The sequence below is a fragment of the Electrophorus electricus genome, chromosome 25 (assembly GCF_013358815.1).
Source record: "Electrophorus electricus isolate fEleEle1 chromosome 25, fEleEle1.pri, whole genome shotgun sequence".
Lineage (NCBI taxonomy): Eukaryota > Metazoa > Chordata > Actinopteri > Gymnotiformes > Gymnotidae > Electrophorus > Electrophorus electricus.
Genome location: NC_049559.1, coordinates 4,440,376 through 4,459,778, shown reverse-complemented (window position 1 = coordinate 4,459,778; position 19,403 = coordinate 4,440,376). Strand labels below are relative to the sequence as shown.

Sequence of the window (19,403 nt, the reverse complement as noted above, 5' to 3'; positions counted from 1 at the left end):
TTAATATTAAGTGCATAACTGAGAATCAGTTTGTACATATGTACATTTTTATAGCTTTATTTTCTCAAAGAATTTTCCCATAGAATTCTTTTTCTGATTTTTTTAATGAATATCTTTAAAGTCCAATAACAAAAAAAATATTCTAGGACAGATGAAGTCATTAAATATTGAAGTCAGTTGACATCATATAAAAATATACATTTTTCCAAATAAAAATAATTCAATATATCAATTTATTTTTAAAATATAAAGTTGAAAATAGCATGAAAAAGTCCACATAAATTTCAACCCTCGATAAAAATACACATTATATAATTCTTATTTACAACATGTGTTTTATTTAAGGAAAGTATTTCTCAAGTATATATCTAACTCGTTACTGAAAAGGTTTGTCCATCTCCCCATCCACAACTGATTAGGATGTATCCCTTTGTGTACTGTTCGGTATCCCCATCACACCTGTTCTCCTCCAGTCCAAATCTCTCCTGGACTTTTGAGGAGATGCACTCCTTCAGGTGTTCAACTTTAAGCATTCTGTGTCTTGGAGGTCCAGTTGTGAAGTGGGGACTTCCTGATCTGCAACAATGCTCACCTCATAGTAGAGCTCCTCAGGCTGATGACTGTTTTGCATGGCCAGAAATATGGAGGACTGAGGCATCTCTGAGAAGTACTGAAGGAACAAGCAAGGCAGTGAGTGTCAGAATGAATCAATAACAAAAAAACAAAAACAAAAAAAAAACCTCACCCATCATATGCGCGCACACACAACAGTGTTTGACTTTGTTTTTTGTACTTCTAGGCATCAGCAGTGATCCATGTATTTCTACAGTATTCTAGATCAAGTGTATATTGGACTCTAACCTGCTGTACTGGCTATGTATATTCTATGAGTAAATGACAAAGCACTTTTGTAAGTCACTCTGGATAAGAGCGTCTGCTAAATGCCATAAATGTGTAGCTGTAGCACAAAAAAAAGCAAATGCACCAATGCAAGCAAAAAATACAAACATACCTGTTTAAAGTCTTCAGGCAATGTGGGTTGAGGGTGAAGATATCTAATCACTTTGTAGACACACATCACAACAAGGAAGATCAGGATGGCAGAAACCATAGTGACGATGGAACTGACTACCAGTACCACTGCTATCAGCCATGGTTTAATCTCATCTATAGGCAGAGAGATACAATGGTATTCAATAAATGATCATGATAGCGAAATGAATGGTGAAGACGTTTTTTCCCTCCAACACTGCATTTTTTGTTGTTCAAAGTGATTGAATATAGGAATCCTCAAATTCTGGCTGAAGGTGAAATCTCTAAGCTCAGAAAAACAATTGGAGAGAGAACAAATGCATACATCAAAGTGCTGAAATGAGACTCTGCGAATGAACCACTTTGTCAACCAAATCACCCTTTTTGACACTAAAGGTAAAAACAGTAAAGCACCTTCATATTCATAACGCATGTCACTGTTGCTAAACACACACATACACCTGCCCATAGAAACACCACAGGCACACACACAGGCACACACGCAGACAAACAAAAGTTTTAGGGGCAAGGTTAAAGGTCAAGTTAGTGTTACAGTTAAGGTTAGGGCTGGAAGGCCAATAGGGTTAGACTGGCTACTTTGGTAATAAAAGAATAGAGACTGAATATCACCAAAGTGGCCAAAACTCTAGGGTTGGCCAGGAGCAAAAAGATGTAATCTAGGGTTATCCAGCCACTTTGGTAATACTGGCCACTTTGATAACACGAGTCCCTAATTCTAGGGCTGGTATTCTAGGAATATATGGCTAAAATCCATTAGCCATCATGTTGGATGGCTATAACATTTGCCATGAAGATTATTGCCATTGAAACCAAGTGCCTAGAAGTTTGAAAACCAAGGGGGTTTTGACAGGTGCCCTTTCCAATGGTGCCATCCCTGAGTACATTTTCACTGGTTAGTCTTAGACCACAGGTCTAGCTCTGTGGTCTATAAATCAGTGAGCATACAACTGTAACAGCCTAAATAGAGGGTGTTGTGCTGGTGTCAGGTAACAGGCACAGGCAACCGAACAATTACAGACTGTAACTTTACACTTATATAAACAATAATGCACGTATAAATGGGACACCTACTAAAGTAGACAGTGTCTGTGTAGGCAGGAGTTCTTAATGATTCATTAAAACATTTTCAATTTTGGATAAATGATTACAGGTGGTCAAAAATGTAACCCAAGTCTTGTTTTACCTTAACTACAGAGTAAATATAATCACATTTTACACTATTTTCATGATGAAATACATAAGAACATTATAATAAAAAGAAACAGAAGGAAAGAAAATTTGCTGAACTGGAAATGTGGAAAGGAAACTTACCACTGTTAGTGTTGATTTCACAGGTCACATTGCTTGGCCAGCTAGTTTTATTGTCATCCAAAAGTATCTGCACTTGCACACAATAGCAGACTTTCGGTGTGAGATTCTGAAGCATCACCTTTCTCTGCTCTCCTCGCAGCTCTTCCTACAGATATTTAAAGAACATCTGTCACATTGAGCCAGTGCTTTAGGGCAGGCAGAAACTCTATTTTAGCTTAAGCCAGATGGTGAAGTTATCAATGAAAAAACTAATCAATACATTTCTTTATTTGTTGCTAATGTAGCAAACTTACTAAAGAAATTTATTTATTTTGTTAGTTTGCTACATAGTTTGTTTCTCAATGAAGTAACTATTTTAAAGATGGCCGAGGCTACATCTTTGGAAAGCAGTGAATGGTGGAAATCTGTGATCGAAAAAGTGTCTTAAATAAATTCTTGTAGTAAGATTCTATATGGTATTGTGTGACAACAGCAACATTTTAGTAAGCACTACAGCTTATGTTCTAAACATGCCATGCTTCCACAGTACAGTGGTGGGGTCCAAAATGGAATACCTAAATAGAGAATACTGAATTCAATTAAAAACATACTCTTTGACTATAATAAAGAATACTCTCTGGGTATGCAAGAGCCTAATATCAACACATCCCTAAACATGCTATGTCCTCCATCTTCCTATGGTTTTTACACATGTACCTTGGGTTACAGATCTCAATACTACCAAGAAATCTAAAGACTGAATTTGTCAGCTACTGAACAAAATATTGCTTTGAACAAAATATAACACTGCTGAAGAGGTGAATTCATCAATTTTATACAGCAGCTTGTGGCATTTGCCTCTAATCATATAAAGTATTCCATAATGGAGGCCCTAGCTGTCTTCAAACAAAGACTGAAGACAAACCTCTCCAAGAAGCACATAAATGAACCCTAGCCACTTACTCAAGAAGGAAACTATTTTACCTGTTAATATGATGAATATTATGTCAATGTAATCTACATGCACATTTTGCATTTGTCCTGTTACTTGAGCTAATAAAGTAATGGAACAGAACGTGGGATTCCCCGGGGGGGGGGGGGGTAGCAAAGGCAAATCAACAAAGCCCTATTAAAAACAGTACTGACATGTGGGATGGATTTTGTGGAATCAGTCCCTAGCCCAAATCAACTGTAGCAATGGATATTTACTTACACCTAATAACCAACACTGTGTCAGTACACTGTGCCATAAAGAGAAACAAAAAACACATAATACACAAAATACAACACAAACGCACATAGAGGCAAGCACACCACAAATATGAAACCAGGTAGACTACTGTCCACATAAACAAAATGTAAATGAATTCAAAAAGGTGTTTCTCAGTATGTTACAATATGGAATTTTATGTTATGAGTTTATGAAGTTTAGTTGTGAAAGAGCAGCTATTATAACTATGTTTGGTTGGATTTCTTAATTGATTCACTACAAAGAACCAGTACAAAAGAATACATTTCCTCACAAGGAAATTCTCAGTTTTCTTAAAATGTAAAGCATTTCCCTGAAGTACAATTTCTTTTTCTGTAATGTTTTGTCTAGAACCAAGCCATAACCAGGCTAGAACCATTATTTTGGGCTACAAGAGCTTTTGCAGAAGATGGTAAAAAAATAAGAAGTGCTAATGATAAATTTCATTTGTCATGGAAAAAAAAGATGAATTGAAGCAGCTATAAAAATAGACACTAGTTGCATTTCTACAATTAAAGTTCCTAACAGAATACGACAATTCTGCATGTTTTTCACAATATTTGCTAAATATCAAACTGTACAGTATTTGAGTCCCTAATTAAATTACACATTACAGTACATAATGGGAGCCAGTAAACAAAACAAACCACGCAAGTATAGCACTTTTCCACCAACATGGTGCCAGTGCCAAAATCTTGACCTGTTCTCAGCTTTCTACTAGAGGCCAGGAATGAGCACTGGCTATGGCACTAGCACAGGCATTCTGTTGATGGAAAAGTGAAATATAAATGGCAATAAAGAAGGTTGTTGTAAGTTGTAGACACGGCAACATACCTTTTTCAATTTCCCTTCAATCCAATAATGGATGACATAGGAAACCTTTGAATAAATATTACTAAGATCACTTTTTCTTAAGACAGGATCCGTGATATCAACCTCGATTTCCCCTTTCCTGCTTAGGAGCCTCACGTATGGAGGGCCTATAGCAGCTGTGCTCAGAAGACAGGAAGGGACATAAAAGAAGCTGTTTAGAAAAGACAGTTAACATATAGAGTCAGTAATAATAAGTCAACTTTTTAATAAAAACATAAAATGCTGAACTCTTAAAAGGACTGACCTCAGTATCAAAGCGATGATACAACATTAATTACTGGGGTCCAGATAAGAACAAAGACACAGCAAAGGTGATAAACACAAATGAAAGTCCACTCACTTATTTTATCCAAAGCTACTTCCTCAGTCATCACCCATACAGAACTCCTTTCCTCCAGTTCTGTCCGCACACGGAACGTGTAAGTTCCAAAGGATGTGATGCTATTGGTGAAATCACAGCTTAATGATGAGGTGCCATTACATTCAGCCTCAAAATTGGACCACCCTCTAAAAACACAAATACCAAGCAAAACACAGAAAGTTTTACACTTGGCTATAACCCACAACACAGTTAGCCCTAAACAGTAGACTTCTAGTAAGATTCAGATCATGAGAATTTTTCTGGTTTTTTTTGTTGTTGTTCTTGTTTTTTTTTTTTTTTATTGCAACACTGTTTTGTCCTGGATTCGTTTAACCATACTTGTACTCTGCTGAGTACTTGAAGTTTCTCCCTGTAGAGTTCTGTGGTGGATCCCATTCCAAAACCAAGCCCATGTTGTACGATTTTAGTGTCACATTCTTAGGTGGGGGGAGTTGTTCTGAGGGTGATGAAGAACAAACACACACAAAAAGTGAAGGGAGTAGACAGCAAAATATTGTCATACTTCATGCCACACCTGACAATGCCCAAAAATATACAACAAAATGAAAACTGCATATTTACATAACTTGCTTAGGCAAAACACCTAAATATCACATGGAATATACAACTGATGCTGGCTATTGTTATCCCATGCTTTAATTTAACTGTCGTAGTAGTTTTGCAGAAAACAATGACAAAAACAAGCTATATATTTCAAATATTGTACATTTTTAAATATAGACACTTAACAGTACACTCTTTATGTTAAGAATGTGCGTAAAATATTTTAGGTAGCCTGGGGTAGTTTTAGTTTCCAGATTGGCTCTCGTTGTCAATCCGTCTTCTAATTTTTTTTTTTAATAAATTATTTGTTGGTCCAGGTTTTTTAACTTTTCTTTTGTGACTCCACTGTCTTTGTAAATGGTTCCGTTTGCTTTAAACAGGACACTTTTTTTGTCCTGATTTACCTATGCAAGCTCGACCCATGACGGAAGTCAAGCACAAATTTACAGTAAGTTGTTCGCCGAGGATTCCAAGTCCAGTGTATGACAGGATCTCGGGATCAAAATATAACCTCACATTAAACAACGATATTTTTAACGAATACGAAACTAACATTTCAGAAATTGAAATGTTAACCAATTTAGCTTGTTTCACACTTATAGTAAAAAAAAAAAGTGTGTATATATATATTTTTATTATTATTTATTTATATATATTTTTTTCTTAAATCTAATTTGACAACATAAAAACCCAAGTCTGACCTGCACGACCAGAAGCGGAGCTGTATAGAAGAGCTGCCAGTAATGTCAACATGGTCACCGCGCTTGTGAAGAGACGATGTCCACCGCGGGGAACAGATCCACGCGCCGGTCCAGCGTCGCTTCCGGGCTCAGCGAGGTGCAGCTCGAGGAGAAACCGAAACTCCCAGTCGTGCACGGCGCGTGCGCAGTGCTCGCGCACGACGTCAGTCCAAAAATAAATAAATCAATGGATGAATAAGCAAAACACACCGCTATCGTCAGACCAGTGTTCGTTCTTTCTAGTACCTCCATCACGTGTTTTGCAGAGACATTTTCGTACAGCAGGAGTAAATGTGGCCTGTGTTTGAAACGCCTTTCACAGCACTACAGTCAGACAAACCTGACCATCCCCCCGCATCTTGACATCTCTTTGGAGAACTCCTTAGTTACGCCACCCAAGAATGCAGGAAACCTTTGTGATCAAGGAATCCTACCAGTTCATTTATGCCTCTGGCATGATGTGTAACAGCAGCAGAGATGTAAAAAGAACGATAATAATATTCATCAATAATGACAGAATTTGGCGCGAGTGTCTCATCACCCAATCCACCAGCAAGACAGCAAAAGCACATTTAAAACGTTATTCTGAGTTTAATAAATTTTTATTCAATTTTCTCAAACACACAACAGTAATATTCTTATGTACTGTCAGACAAAAAAAAGTGTCTATACTAGTATTCTGAGCTAGCGAAAACAACCTCTGAAACATGAACTTTATTTATTATTCTATATCTATGTAATCTATCTATCTATCTAGTTCTGTTTTTCAGTTGCTTGTGCATCAGCATGTGACTTCCTCCGTTTACTTCTGTTTTCCTTTTTTTTTTTTAAAGTTTCATTATGATGTGTTATTTGCGTCATGGGTAATGAATATTCATTTTGCCTTATCTGCACTGTATCACAGAGACCCCTTTGCATTTTCATCCTCCCTGATGGTACACTGAAACATGATCAGGTTCCTCTGGGCTCCAGTGCTAACATGTAGGCAGCAGAGGGCTCCTGTGCTCCTGGGGTCTTCTGGGTAAGAAAGGATTTTAGTTTGGAGGGAGACGAGAGAGAGGAAGAAAAAGGAAGATAAACAGAAAGAACAACAAAGAGGTGAAGAGGATGTTTGGGCCAATGACAAAATACACCACATTCATTTTAAATAAATAATTTTTAAAAATTCTATAGATGTGAATACTGGTCATGAGCGACACTTTTTCCCCCCATTTCAGTCAGCTACAGACAATTATGTATCTCTCCAAATATAATCAGAAGAGAAATTAAGAAATGTTATACCATAGTTCTTGATAGGTGCTTGTGGAGATGATGAAGTTGCCCATTGCTGATTAGAGCTGCGGATCCAAGTATTGCCAAGACCAACAGTACACACAGTAAACCCAAAATCACTGGCACTACAGGACAGGACATACACATGCTACATTATACATTTATTATATTTTATATACTATAATTTAATGGCAACATCCATATACACTTAAAAAGGGTATAAGTGTGGATCTTGTACCAGGCCATAAGGACAAGGCTGTAATTTGATGTGATGGTGCACTAAACTGTACCTGTGCCAACAGACTCCTGGCTGGTGAAGGCACAGTGAGGGCCAGAAGGGAGTGCCTTCATGTTTATGTTTGGCAGCGGAAGAGCAGTGATGCAATACTGTGCCCCCGTCTCAAGATAATTGATCAGAGTCTCTCCAGAGGAAGCCCTTATTGTAAACTGGGAAAGAGGTCAAAGATAGTGATTCACCAGTACTGTCACATCCATTACATTATACCACATTTGAATATTATACATGAATTGGAACTTTAAAAAGTAAAAAACAAAAAACTTCAATTATTAAATTAAAAATGGTTGCTAAGTTACTAGGAGCTTTTTCTTTATACAGAACCTGCAGGTTTTGAATATTTTAATATCCTCTTCCTACAAGCAACTGAAACATATGAAAGGTATATTTATGACACATTTGCATGTTAATATGACATAACCTTTAAATTAAAATCTGTTGCATTCATTAAATATGTTTTAAACCCCTATTCTTTATGTTTAGTTCTGTTTAAGATGTTTATTAAAATGCTCCTGATTCTTATCTTTAAATTATTTATACCCATGTTCTGCCACCTTATATTATTTATAATGCCATTATCAAGTCTTAACTTCTATACTGCAGCTCCAGCCTTCTTCGGTTTTGTAAAGAAGCCTGGATGCAGTTTCAGCCAACTAAATGCAGCTTATTGTGTTTGAGCTGAATTCAAATTAGCAAACTGCGAGTGTGGATACAAACACTGTTCCATATAAAAGTACATCTGAGTACCTTGACATAAGAAGTGTATTGGATTTTTTTTTTGTGTGCGTGTGTGTAAAAAAACTCTTTCTGGCACATACATGCATTTATCTTCATTGTATTAAATGGTTGAAAACCACACAGCTTAAATACCATTATATTTCCTGTCACTAGCTCTTGCTTTCTGTAAATGTTTGATTGTAATGGAAGTCATATCATGACTTCTGCCATTTCCTGTGTTTGTAAAAAAAAAAAAAAAAAACTTGAAAAGCTTTGCTTGAAAGAAAGGCACACTTTCTGTGAAAATGCACAAATGTACTCTGGGGTGTGGGAGAGAGTTAGAGTTTCTAGCAACCACAAACTTTGTGTGCATGCATATGTGCATGCATATGTTGATTTAATAGTGCACTTTAGAAATCCCCAAACCTGGGTTCGGAGATTTAGGATGCTGCTTACAAGCAGAGGGAGATAATTTTCTTTACATTTGTACAATACTGAGAGGAAAGGACCCCTCTTAACTAAAAATTACAAGCAGAATTATCCAATTCATGGAATTTAAAATGATTGTAAATGCATTGTTTTTTACTTTAAACATCCAAATGTAATCAAATGTGCTGAGTTAAATAATCTTTAACAGTTTAGCAATAATAAAATCTGCTATAAAAATAGGTGCAATAAATGCATCTATATAAACATTTCAGACTCACCTGTGCTTTGTCTCTAGTTCTGGACACATTGACAGTATACTCCCTAAAGAAGTATTCCACCAAGCCATGGTGGAGACCCCTGCTGGTTGGAGGACTGAGCTGCAGGAGAAGGCAGTTTCCACAGCCTGTCAGTGACACTACTGGAGGACCCACTGTTGCTGAATGAAGGGAATGCGGGTCAGGGAATGAAACTGTATGCAGAGTGCTGGCCTCTGGTTATGATACAGTAGGAGAAATCCCAGTGAGGAGGAATCCCTCAGCCCCATAGGAGCACCGATGGCATCAAGTGTGAACTGTGTGCTTAGGCTGAGTGTGGGTGCGTGGACGAGAGAGAGAGAGAGAGAGAGAATGAGAATGAGAATGAGAATGAGAATGAGAATGAGAATATCTTACTTTCCAGCAGGGGATGGAAGAATTTTGAACTGGTCCAGTTCGATTCATGGTCTGTGGTAAAAGATTGCACTTGGGCCAGGTGATAACCGTATACATTCTTGAAAGAAGTAGTTAAGTCACATGGTTCGCCCATCTGCAAATCTGAGCAGTTTGAAACTGGTACCCAGAGTTTCCTCCTACAACAAAGAAGACAAGAAGGTCGATCAGTTTCATTAAATGCATAAACAGGCACTTTGCATTTTGTTCCAAGAGGCATAAAAGTCTCAAATACAGTTTCGTTGAATAAGAAGTTCAACAATTTAGTGTTTCCTATACCAAAGACTTCATCACCTACTTGTTACGATAGACCTGCACACGGAAGTGTACAAAGGGGGGGCTCCCAGGGCCCAGTCTCCACGTGAGCTTGTGCTCCAGATTAAAGGAGATAACGGTCACGTTTTGAGGAGCAGGAAGAAAACAGTATACTGAACAAAAAATGAGAAAAAGGAGAAACAAAACTGGGCACATGCACAGGGATGAAAGTATAAACAAGGCTGTAAAAAAAGGTGACATTAAGATTACTTTTAAATAAATAGATTACTTAGAAATAAGGAAAGGTTACATACATAGAATATATATATTTATCTGCATATATATATTTATCTGTATATATATTTTTCTCTATGCACCCGTTTCTCTTCCTCAGTTTGGACAGAGCACTCTCCACCATTTCACTGCGAGTTATACTGTGTATGACTATGTATGTGACGAATACACCGAACTTGAACTTGAACGTTTTAGGTTTTTTAAGTCTTCTGGTCATAAACTTCACGATCAATATCAAAATTGTGAAGAATAAATGTTCTCCATATGTGCAATAGCACATACAAATATAAGGGTGTATATATTTATGTGCATGTGTGAAATGTTTCCATACCTTTCTGCACTAGAAGGTATAAAAACAGCCAGGTTCTTAGTATCCAGTGCTGTTTTGACATCATCCTCATCATCACCAAAGCACTGTGCTGACATTTGTTAGTCTTTCCGTCTGCATGCTTTGCATCGTAGGTGCGCTCATGTAAGACACTGTGTAAACACGTACAGGATAAAGATAAAAGGTGCACATGGCAACAGCTGGGCTTGCTACTGCTTTTTTCCTGTTGGTGTAAGAGTGGTTTCCATTTACTGTCAGTACATACACCACCATGGCTTGCACAGAATCGTAATGCATTCATTACAAATGACTCCACAGTTTACTGTCACATATGATTCACCAGTACATGCATGTGAAGAGAAAACAGAATAAAGATTCCCTGTTGTTCTCCTTTCTATAACATTTCAGCCTGTTTGCCATGTAGGGCTGTTAGTCACTGTTCCACAACAAAATAAAAGTTTTCACTTTTTTTAAAAATAAAGATAATACCCATTTCTGACTGCATCATAATTCAGAGAAAGTAGCAGTTCATGCAGACATCTGTTTACTACTGACCACATTTCAAAGTTACTCGTACAGCAGCCTAAGCAGAAAGGTAGGCAAACGTTTACTGTATTTGAGGGATTGAGTTCTAAGCAAATAGGCAACATCTGATAGATACATGTAATGTGTTACTGATAACCCAAAATACAACTTGGTTCTAAGTTGATACATTGTTCATGTATTAACTGCCTTTAAACTTTGTTCTACAGAATTGTTTTTTCTGACATTTAATACAATACAATAGAGCTGAAGCATGGGCTTAGTAAACAGTAATGATGAAATCATGCTTCTACGTGAACACAAACCAATGTGGAAAATGAAACATACAGCTATACTGTTGAACTCTATAAAGGTCAAGGTCACTGAAAGACATGACATACGTCATCCATGTATCCGTGTAACCATGCTCAACAAGCCAGCAAACCATTGATTAGATGACAAGAAAAATAACTTTTCCAAACTGTATACATTCACATTATCAGAATGACAATAGGCGAAAATGACATTTATACAATTTGGTAGACACTTGTTCAGAGACGGGTAATTTTGCAATACTGTTACAAGCAACGAGAAGCAGGGACCAGATCCCATCTGATATGCCTTATGAATGAGGCTATTAAAAATATTGGCACACAGTTAATGCTATTATGGATAAAGCCTGCTTTGCAATATCCTGATCAACTGGATGAAGTAAATGTTGTAAATACCATGATACCTTAAGATATTCACAATACACATGCACACAAACACAGCCATTTCCAGAGAGAGATAATTCAGGTTCCAAAAGTAAAAGTCCTGCCATCATGTTATTAAACCACAATACTGCTGTAGGTGTGTTCAACCACAAAAGATTTTAATTCCGCTGCAAATAACCTGTGGAATCTTCCATCTCTTCTTCCTCCTCGGCACCTGACATGTTGCTGCTGGAGTTTAGAGAGCATGTGCGTTGACTGTTCTGAGCCACATCTGATGCCCTGTGGAGAGATGACAGCACTCCAGATTCCACCTGGATGTTATTCCCTGAGCATCCAGTTCTCATTTCCTCTGGAATCTTCTCCTTTTCGCCCCAATGGCCTCCCAGGGTCAGAGAGGAAAGGTTGATGTTGACTCCGCCCTTGACCTCTGTTCCATGTGCAAGCCTGAAGGCACTTGTATGCTTCTGTCTAAGCTCTCGCATGCCTGACTCTGGCTCTAAAACACCTATGTCCAAGGCCTGGCTTGTGGCTTTGGGCACTTCTGGCTTCCACTGAAAGCTGGTTTTGCACGGTGGCGGTAAAACCTCCTCTGTGGGAGCTGTGCAACATGAGGCCTCTCCAACTTGCACAGGGGATGCTTGTGTTTCAAGAACATCGTCACTAGCACCCATATATGGACTCCTATTCCACACCGGGGAGCCAGAGGAGGAAAAGGAGCCCATTTCAGAGGCTTCCTCACCACTGAGAGTGTGACTCTGTCGCCCCTCATATACCACCCCTGCATCCTCCTCCTCTCCTGCCATCCCCTCGGCTTCCTCTTCGTTGGCTCTGGGCTCCACTGAGATAGAGGTGATGGACCCATCAAAAGACCAGGACAATAAGGACTCTGTATAAGGTTTCTTGAAAGAGCTCTGTGAGAGAAAAGCACAAATATCATTTACACATTACATGTATGGATCACCTCCACGTTGGAGATGTCTATAGACATCCCCGTGCTGGAGACGCGGCCCCAAGCACAGTGCCAGTCTTCGGGTTACAAATGTAGCATTTAATACGAGGACAATATAACAATACTCACTACATGATGATGATGATATATAATTACTGCTATACAAAATCATGAGTTTTAATATCGACACCCTTTAGGCATTGTGAAGCTAGTAAATAAACACTGAAAAACATTAGACAGCAACAACATATTGCAAAAATTATTTTCTGTTATGCATGTGTGTTCTTACACACATTTCTATTTCTAGTTAAAATCTGGACATTATAGTGGCAAACTGGGGAGGGAGAAAGATAAAAGTAAACTAGTAGCAACTATGAAAGTGGGGAACCCCCCACCCCCATGTAACCAAAGTTACAGTTTGAATTCACATGAGATTGAAAGATCTGAAAAATAAAGGACACCGACATTCTAGCATTTCCTCTCTAGCTGCACCAAACGAGCTCTCTATGAATTAGGACTAATTTAAGGAAACCTCAGTAACAAATAGTAAGTCAATTATATGCAAGCATTTTGGAAGGAAAAAGAAAAAGAGGAGCTATATAGATGTTAAAAAGTACAGAAAAAAATAATATTTTGAACATTTAAAGACAGTCATCTGACAGACAGACCTCGGTCATTGTTATCTTTTCATCATAAACATCACCCCAAAATGGTGGTGTCTAATCTCCTAACTAAGGATACCCATTTGTTTCAACAACCTGTGCAGCTGACATCTGTTGTTATATTCTGCATTCTTTGCACCAGTTCACTCTCAACTATAGCTGCTCTTTTTGGGGTGTTTACCAATGACAGCTCAGGAAAGACCCCGAGTTTCTCTCTCCATTACAAACCTGACATGGCCAGACTCCTCTGGAAGACAGAGTGGAGTATGCTCCGTAAACACAGCAATAAATTCAGCTCACTGCTGCACACATTCATCTGCTCATGAACCACAAATGAACACCAACACAAAACCAACATCAGTCAGAGAGAGAGAATCCTGTGGCCCACCAGGACTGAAGGCAGATGGGTTGTCAGACAAAAGAACCCAGAGCTCCACAACAGAAAGCAGCACATCCCACACAGCAGAGTCAGCAAGCTCAGAGCCACCGAGAAGGCTGCACCTAAAAAACACACAACAGCCACATACAATAAATGCAAGCTGGGATTTTCTTTCATCATCTTCATTTGCGAAATTTAAGAATGTCACTCATCCATTCACTCATGCAAACACCCTTTGACAGGCACTCATAAAAAAAACCCCACAAATAACCTGAGTTGGGTACTGCCACAGTCGTAAGAATGCATACTGCTGGTCTATTGGTAGTCCTGCGATGCACTATACCAACAGATACACAGTACTCCTGGCCTGGAGGTAAGTGCTTCAGAACCACATCATTCAGCCCCTTGGTAGTCATCCAGAACTGTACAACCACCCACCCACCCGCACACACACACCCACACCCACACATACACATACACACACACACACACACGATAGAACAGAATTTTAGAGCACATCACTACAAATAAACGAGTACATAGGTAAATAAATAAATAAACTACAAAAGCCATGTCCTCACCTCATCTTCCCCATTTACAGTGACATGTAGTTTGTACTGAAATCCATGTAAAGGGGAGTTATAGACACTGAAAAGCCTTGGGGAAGGAGGCTGGAGCTGCACACACAATGACTGGTTACACTGCGAGACCTTCAGCAAGGGAGGTTCTAGAATGGCTGCAAGATGCATAAACAGAAAGATCAGAAACATGCATCAATAGAAGACAAACAAAAACATTTCTGAGGTGAAAATTATACATTTAATGTTATTTTAAATACATTTAAAGAAACTATTGTAATTATACACAGGATAAGATGTCAAACATCCTTTATCAGACCATTGATTTCACACAGGGCTCAGCCAACTCACTTCACAATAGACACCACCACCTCACAAGCACTTCACAGGGGTCATCATATAGGCAGAATCAAGCCCACAACACCTCAACAGTGAGGTCTGGAGACATAAATCTGCCTCCTTTCAAACTCGCTTTTAAACCAACTGCAGGCAAAACCTCTTTAGACATAAATCCACTTTACCCTCCTTGTGACTGAGTCTGTAGACAGCCCTGACATCATTAATGTGTGCTCAGTGCCAGTAACAGCATGCTATATTTACTTACTGTGCAGCAAATCACTTCCTAACCCATAAAATCTGGCAGTTAATGCATACTCTGTGCCACCAGTTCCATACGGATTTTACCTACTGTGCCACTGGTCATTCCCCAACACAGCAGATACACACTGGCCTCACTTAGCCCCAGCACTGTTAATGCATGCTCAGTGTCACCAGTTACACCTGGATCTACCACTACAGACATGACAATGATATGACAACAGTCCATTCACCTGCTCAGTCCTCCACGTGCTTGAGGCACTCCAGCATTATAATACATTTCCTGAACTAAGCTGCACTCTCCTCTTCTACAGCTACTGACTAGCCCTTTCAGCTACTTCTTTCAGATACCTTTAATTTACAACCTCTAAAACCAAACTCCACAAAGCAAGGATATGGCAGATTTAGCTACAAATCCCCCCAACAACTATGTATACTGGCCTTAAATTAACCTCACACCCATGTTTTCTCACCTCAGCCACCAAGTCTGCATATTTCAGCTTCTTCCTTTCAAATGCTTCTTCCACTACATCCTCAAATTGAATTATTAAAAATCAATAAAATAAAATAAATTATTACCTTACTTTCAGAGTACACCACCATATCTGGCCTCATCATAGATAATGCAATGCACTGTAGTTTTTTTTAAACCTACATCCGCTACCAATTTCCTGTCTTGCACTTTCAACTCACCCAATATACCAATATTTATAGCCTACACTTAGCACCCAGGGCCACTTTATGAACAGCCTTATTGATAACTTTGTCCAACCTCTGTATTTCAGTGCTCACAACTTCATAAACCATCAGTAGACACCAAATATGAGACAGCAAACCAAACTGGAGACACGATAGTTTCGATTTACTTGGTAAAAATGACTTCTCAATGCTATCCTTCATCAGCCCCACAACTTGTTCTTTAAAGTTTAATGCTGCACTACATCCACCTAAATTTTTAACTGGTTTATCCTGCACACAAGGTTTCAGTCTTCATTAAATCAAAAATAAATTCTTCCACAAATTTTCCTTTCACAACTCACAAACGTCTAGACTTTTAGGTTTAACCTTCATCCCCGACCACCTGAGATAATCATTTATGTTCTCCAACAACCGGCAGGTAAATGGCACAGTAGTTGTCAGAGTTGTCATGTCACCCATGCATGCCCCAAGTGCAGGGAGCTGAGTACCATCCTGCAGGCTCCCCCCCCCCTACAACCTACTCAGAACCCCCATCACCTCCATTGCCATAGATGCCAACGGTGAAATAGTACACCCAGCCATTATACCCATTTCCAATCCATGTAACATACTCATGTATTAAAACAGAACTGAAACTCTTCGAAATAGACATCAACAATCCTAGTGATCTGAGCCGATACCTGGAACAGCTCAAATGTCTCCCATAAATGTTTATGCAGTACTAAGCCAAATGCATTAGCCAAGTCTAGGAAAACCACATGCAGGTCCCTACCCCTTTCTGAATCTGTCTGAATCTGATGACAATAATTGAATAAACACAACAAGTTTCCTCTACAGAACACTAGCAATTTTTGTCTAATTTAGTAAAACATTTGAGTTCTTTTAAGTATGCTGGATTGATATCTTTGCAGGGTGAACATACTAATAGCTCAGTCATACTAAAAACTGGCAAAGTATAGTAGCGAGTTTTATGTGATCTCACACCTCGCTCCTGTCTTACTCACTATCTTTAAGTGGCTGGAACGCAGGGCAGGATACAGGAGCAGAGATCTGGTTTCCCAGGTGGGCAGACACATTGGTATAGTAGGTCTCTTCTGGATTTGAGAACTCATCGGTCAGATTACACTGGAGAGGAGAACGCACCAGTGCACAATTCCTGACAGTTGTCCACTTAGTCCTGTATCTTTAGACAAGCAAACCCACAGAAGTGAAAAAGACAAATGAGCGACACAAAAAAAATTAATGAATAGAAACAGAATCAAATAATAAACTAGCCATTCAAAGTGTTAGGTAGTCCTCATGCCTGTGCCACCTTGTAGGTCTGCAATGCGTCACGGAATGCTCCTCCCCCCACACGTGTGTTTGTAACCACGCCCTCCAGGATTGCACACACCAGCACAGTGTTCACTGTTGAATGTTGGTCTGTCTATTTAAACCCCTGTCAGTGTGTGCACCCTCGTTGGTCAGTCTCGCTACCTGTGTGTTAATTTCGTTCTCTGTAGCCGTAATGTTCGTTTGTATAGTCACGTATCAATGTTAAGTGGAGAGTCATGTTTACTGTAAGTGTTGTGTGTGAGTTCCACCAGTGTCATATGTTTAATGTTAATAAACGTCTGGCACCATCGAGGAAGTCTGTGCGTACTGCCCCGCACCCTGCGGCACTCGGGCCAGTGGTGTCACACCATGAACCAGTCCTAAATCAGCCCTACCACGGCTTTTGTTAACACTAAGACCACTTTCAGAACAACCCCTTCAGAACTGCATGTCTCTAATTAACTGAAGTCTGTCTCGAGCACTTAAAATGTCTGCCATTATACGTACCTGAGTGAACGAACCAAGACAGTGAAACATGTTTCTTCAGGAGACCCTGATCCAGGCTCCCAGGTGAGCAAGTGGACAAAATTATGGGAATAAATGTATGTATTTACAGGGGCTGGTAGATTCATGCATAAATCTGCAATAAACAAGCAAAAAAATAAGAGTGAAGGACGGTGAGCAGTGATGCCAACTCATCATTTTTCCAAACCAAGTGACAAATCTAGCGATTCTTAGGCAAACCTAGTTCCTTTCTGAGCATAAAAAGAAACAAAGCACACTGCTTATGCTCTATTCAGTGAGTAGCAGAGGCAGAGCAGCACTTTCAGCCTGGATGGAAGTTGACTTATGCAGAGTTCACACTACAGTCGTGGCCAAAAGTTTTAAGAATAACACAAATTTTGGTTTTCACAAAGTTTGCTGCTTCAGTGTTTATGGTGGCAATTTGCATTAATTCTAGATTGTGAAGAGTGATTAAATGAATTGCAATTAATCGCAGTCATTCCTTGCACAAAAGGTTTACCCACCCCTGATTTAAGGGGCGCTATAGGTCCCCGAAACAGGCCTAACATGAGTGCATGTAAATGCACTCGATGTATTATGACTTTTTTTCAAAAGCAGGCAAAAGCATGTGTTTGGTACTTGTTGTTGGTGCTTTCATGTGAATGCTTGTCTGGAGACCTAATTAGGCTGGAGAAGTCATGTGAGGGGAGTCTAATCAACTGGTCTCAATTAGTTTTAAGTATTTTCTAAAATAAGTTCAGACTAGACAGCCTATGGTTCGGAATGGATCTGGTATTTGAGGGAATATTGCAGAAACTTTGAAATACGGGCAAAGGAGGCTATTGTCCAACTCCACAAAATCAATTCACAGTATCGAACCTTCTTCAACGTATCACAACTGGATTTTCCCAAGATCATTCATTCACTAACTACGGCTCGGGGGGAGGGGGGCGACCAAATACATGTTTAATAGAACTGGTACACCATCTAGCTTTTCCACCAACCTGAGTACTGGAGGAGCTCCAAGAGTAAGATGTACATGCGGATATTCTCCATATCAGAAGGCTCATACCAGCGATGTTGGCACGATCAGTGCGTCCTTTACGGTCAGAATGCCACTTCTTTCGGATGTGATTTACCATGCTGGCTAGCAGGGCCCATTTAACAGAACAGTGTAAAATAAACGTTAAGTAACGAAGACCATGTTGCCCACTAAAATGAATAATTCTCAGAAACGCTTCCTGAGTACGGGAATCGTTTTTTCGTGTTAATGGCAAACTACAATTGGGGAGCACTACCGCCACCTACTGGAGCAGCACAAAACCTCAATATACCCACCGCAGGTGCGGCCCCTTTGTTGTTGTAGACCGGGGACCAGCCAGTGAGAGGGACTCTCACCGCCATTGGGCGGAGACCAGCCAGTGGGAGGGACGCTCACCGCTATTGGGCGGAGAGCAGCCAGTGCGCGGTTCTTGCGCCACCGTAGAATGTCTTTATCTGGAAACGTTGCTAAAGCAAGCAGGTGCTAAGGTTTTATTGCCGATCCGCCCAAGCAGTTGTATTCATGTAGCATAATCCATTTTTTCAGCAAACTTGTTCACTCCAGCCGACTTAATTTAAACAGATCTCACTATGATATAGACGGAATCATAAAGTTAAAATAAAATGCTTATAATTATTGGTTCATTGCAGTAACATTTACGTGCTTTATAAAGGCTTATATGTAATTTAGATAGGTATAATCTGAGTATATGTTAATTCTGTCATAAATTTGATGTTTGTACTGCCATGCACTTGTGCTTTATTAGGTCTACCTACCTTGTACCTGCAATCTGACCTTTTTATCAGAAACAACTACCACACAGGATACCAGGAATGAATTAACTGGAAAATGCTACACTAATATAAATAATAATTGTCATATTTGGTAGCTCAGTGGTTAAGGTCCTTCTTTAGCTATCAGAAGGTTGTGAGTTCAATTTCCACCACCACTGTTGGGCCCCTGAGCAAGGCCCTTAACCCTCAATTGTTCAAGTTGTAGAGTCACAATTGTAAA

The 19,403-nt window shown here is 39.3% G+C and overlaps 2 protein-coding genes across 2 annotated transcripts; both read right to left on the bottom strand.

Annotated features, from left to right (window-relative positions):
* Positions 1-126: 126 nt before the first annotated feature.
* Positions 127-10,926, bottom strand: LOC113575348 (interferon alpha/beta receptor 1-like). Its single transcript, XM_027006799.2, has 11 exons — positions 10,431-10,926; positions 9,849-9,978; positions 9,515-9,690; positions 9,122-9,279; positions 7,693-7,849; positions 5,166-5,283; positions 4,806-4,972; positions 4,427-4,581; positions 2,365-2,509; positions 1,013-1,167; positions 127-670 (listed from the first exon to the last, which is right to left on the bottom strand). Exons 1-11 carry the CDS (start codon positions 10,726-10,728, stop codon positions 512-514), a joined length of 1,818 nt encoding a protein of 605 aa, XP_026862600.2. The 5' UTR covers positions 10,729-10,926; the 3' UTR covers positions 127-511.
* A 97-nt stretch (positions 10,927-11,023) lies between these two features.
* crfb2 (cytokine receptor family member b2) lies at positions 11,024-18,620 on the bottom strand. Its single transcript, XM_035522765.1, has 7 exons — positions 18,352-18,620; positions 17,351-17,483; positions 16,534-16,712; positions 14,237-14,391; positions 13,927-14,077; positions 13,665-13,777; positions 11,024-12,576 (listed from the first exon to the last, which is right to left on the bottom strand). The coding sequence occupies exons 1-7, from the start codon at positions 18,401-18,403 to the stop codon at positions 11,824-11,826; spliced, it is 1,536 nt and encodes a 511-aa protein (XP_035378658.1). The 5' UTR covers positions 18,404-18,620; the 3' UTR covers positions 11,024-11,823.
* Between the last annotated feature and the right edge of the window lie 783 nt (positions 18,621-19,403).

Excerpts from the sequence above, each read along its gene's own strand:
- LOC113575348 (XM_027006799.2), bottom strand. The coding sequence starts at position 10,728 with ATGAATGCATTACGATTCTGTGCAAGCCATGGTGGTGTATGTACTGAC. Across the intron at positions 7,850-9,121 it reads GAACTAGAGACAAAGCACAG|TTTACAATAAGGGCTTCCTC; the intron begins GTGAGTCTGAAA and ends CCTCTTTCCCAG. Across the intron at positions 2,510-4,426 it reads TTGAAGGGAAATTGAAAAAG|GAAGAGCTGCGAGGAGAGCA; the intron begins GTATGTTGCCGT and ends AAATATCTGTAG.
- crfb2 (XM_035522765.1), bottom strand. The coding sequence starts at position 18,403 with ATGGAGAATATCCGCATGTACATCTTACTCTTGGAGCTCCTCCAGTAC. Across the intron at positions 16,713-17,350 it reads GTCTTGGTTCGTTCACTCAG|ATACAGGACTAAGTGGACAA; the intron begins GTACGTATAATG and ends GCTTGTCTAAAG. Across the intron at positions 12,577-13,664 it reads CCCATCTGCCTTCAGTCCTG|AGCTCTTTCAAGAAACCTTA; the intron begins GTGGGCCACAGG and ends TTTCTCTCACAG.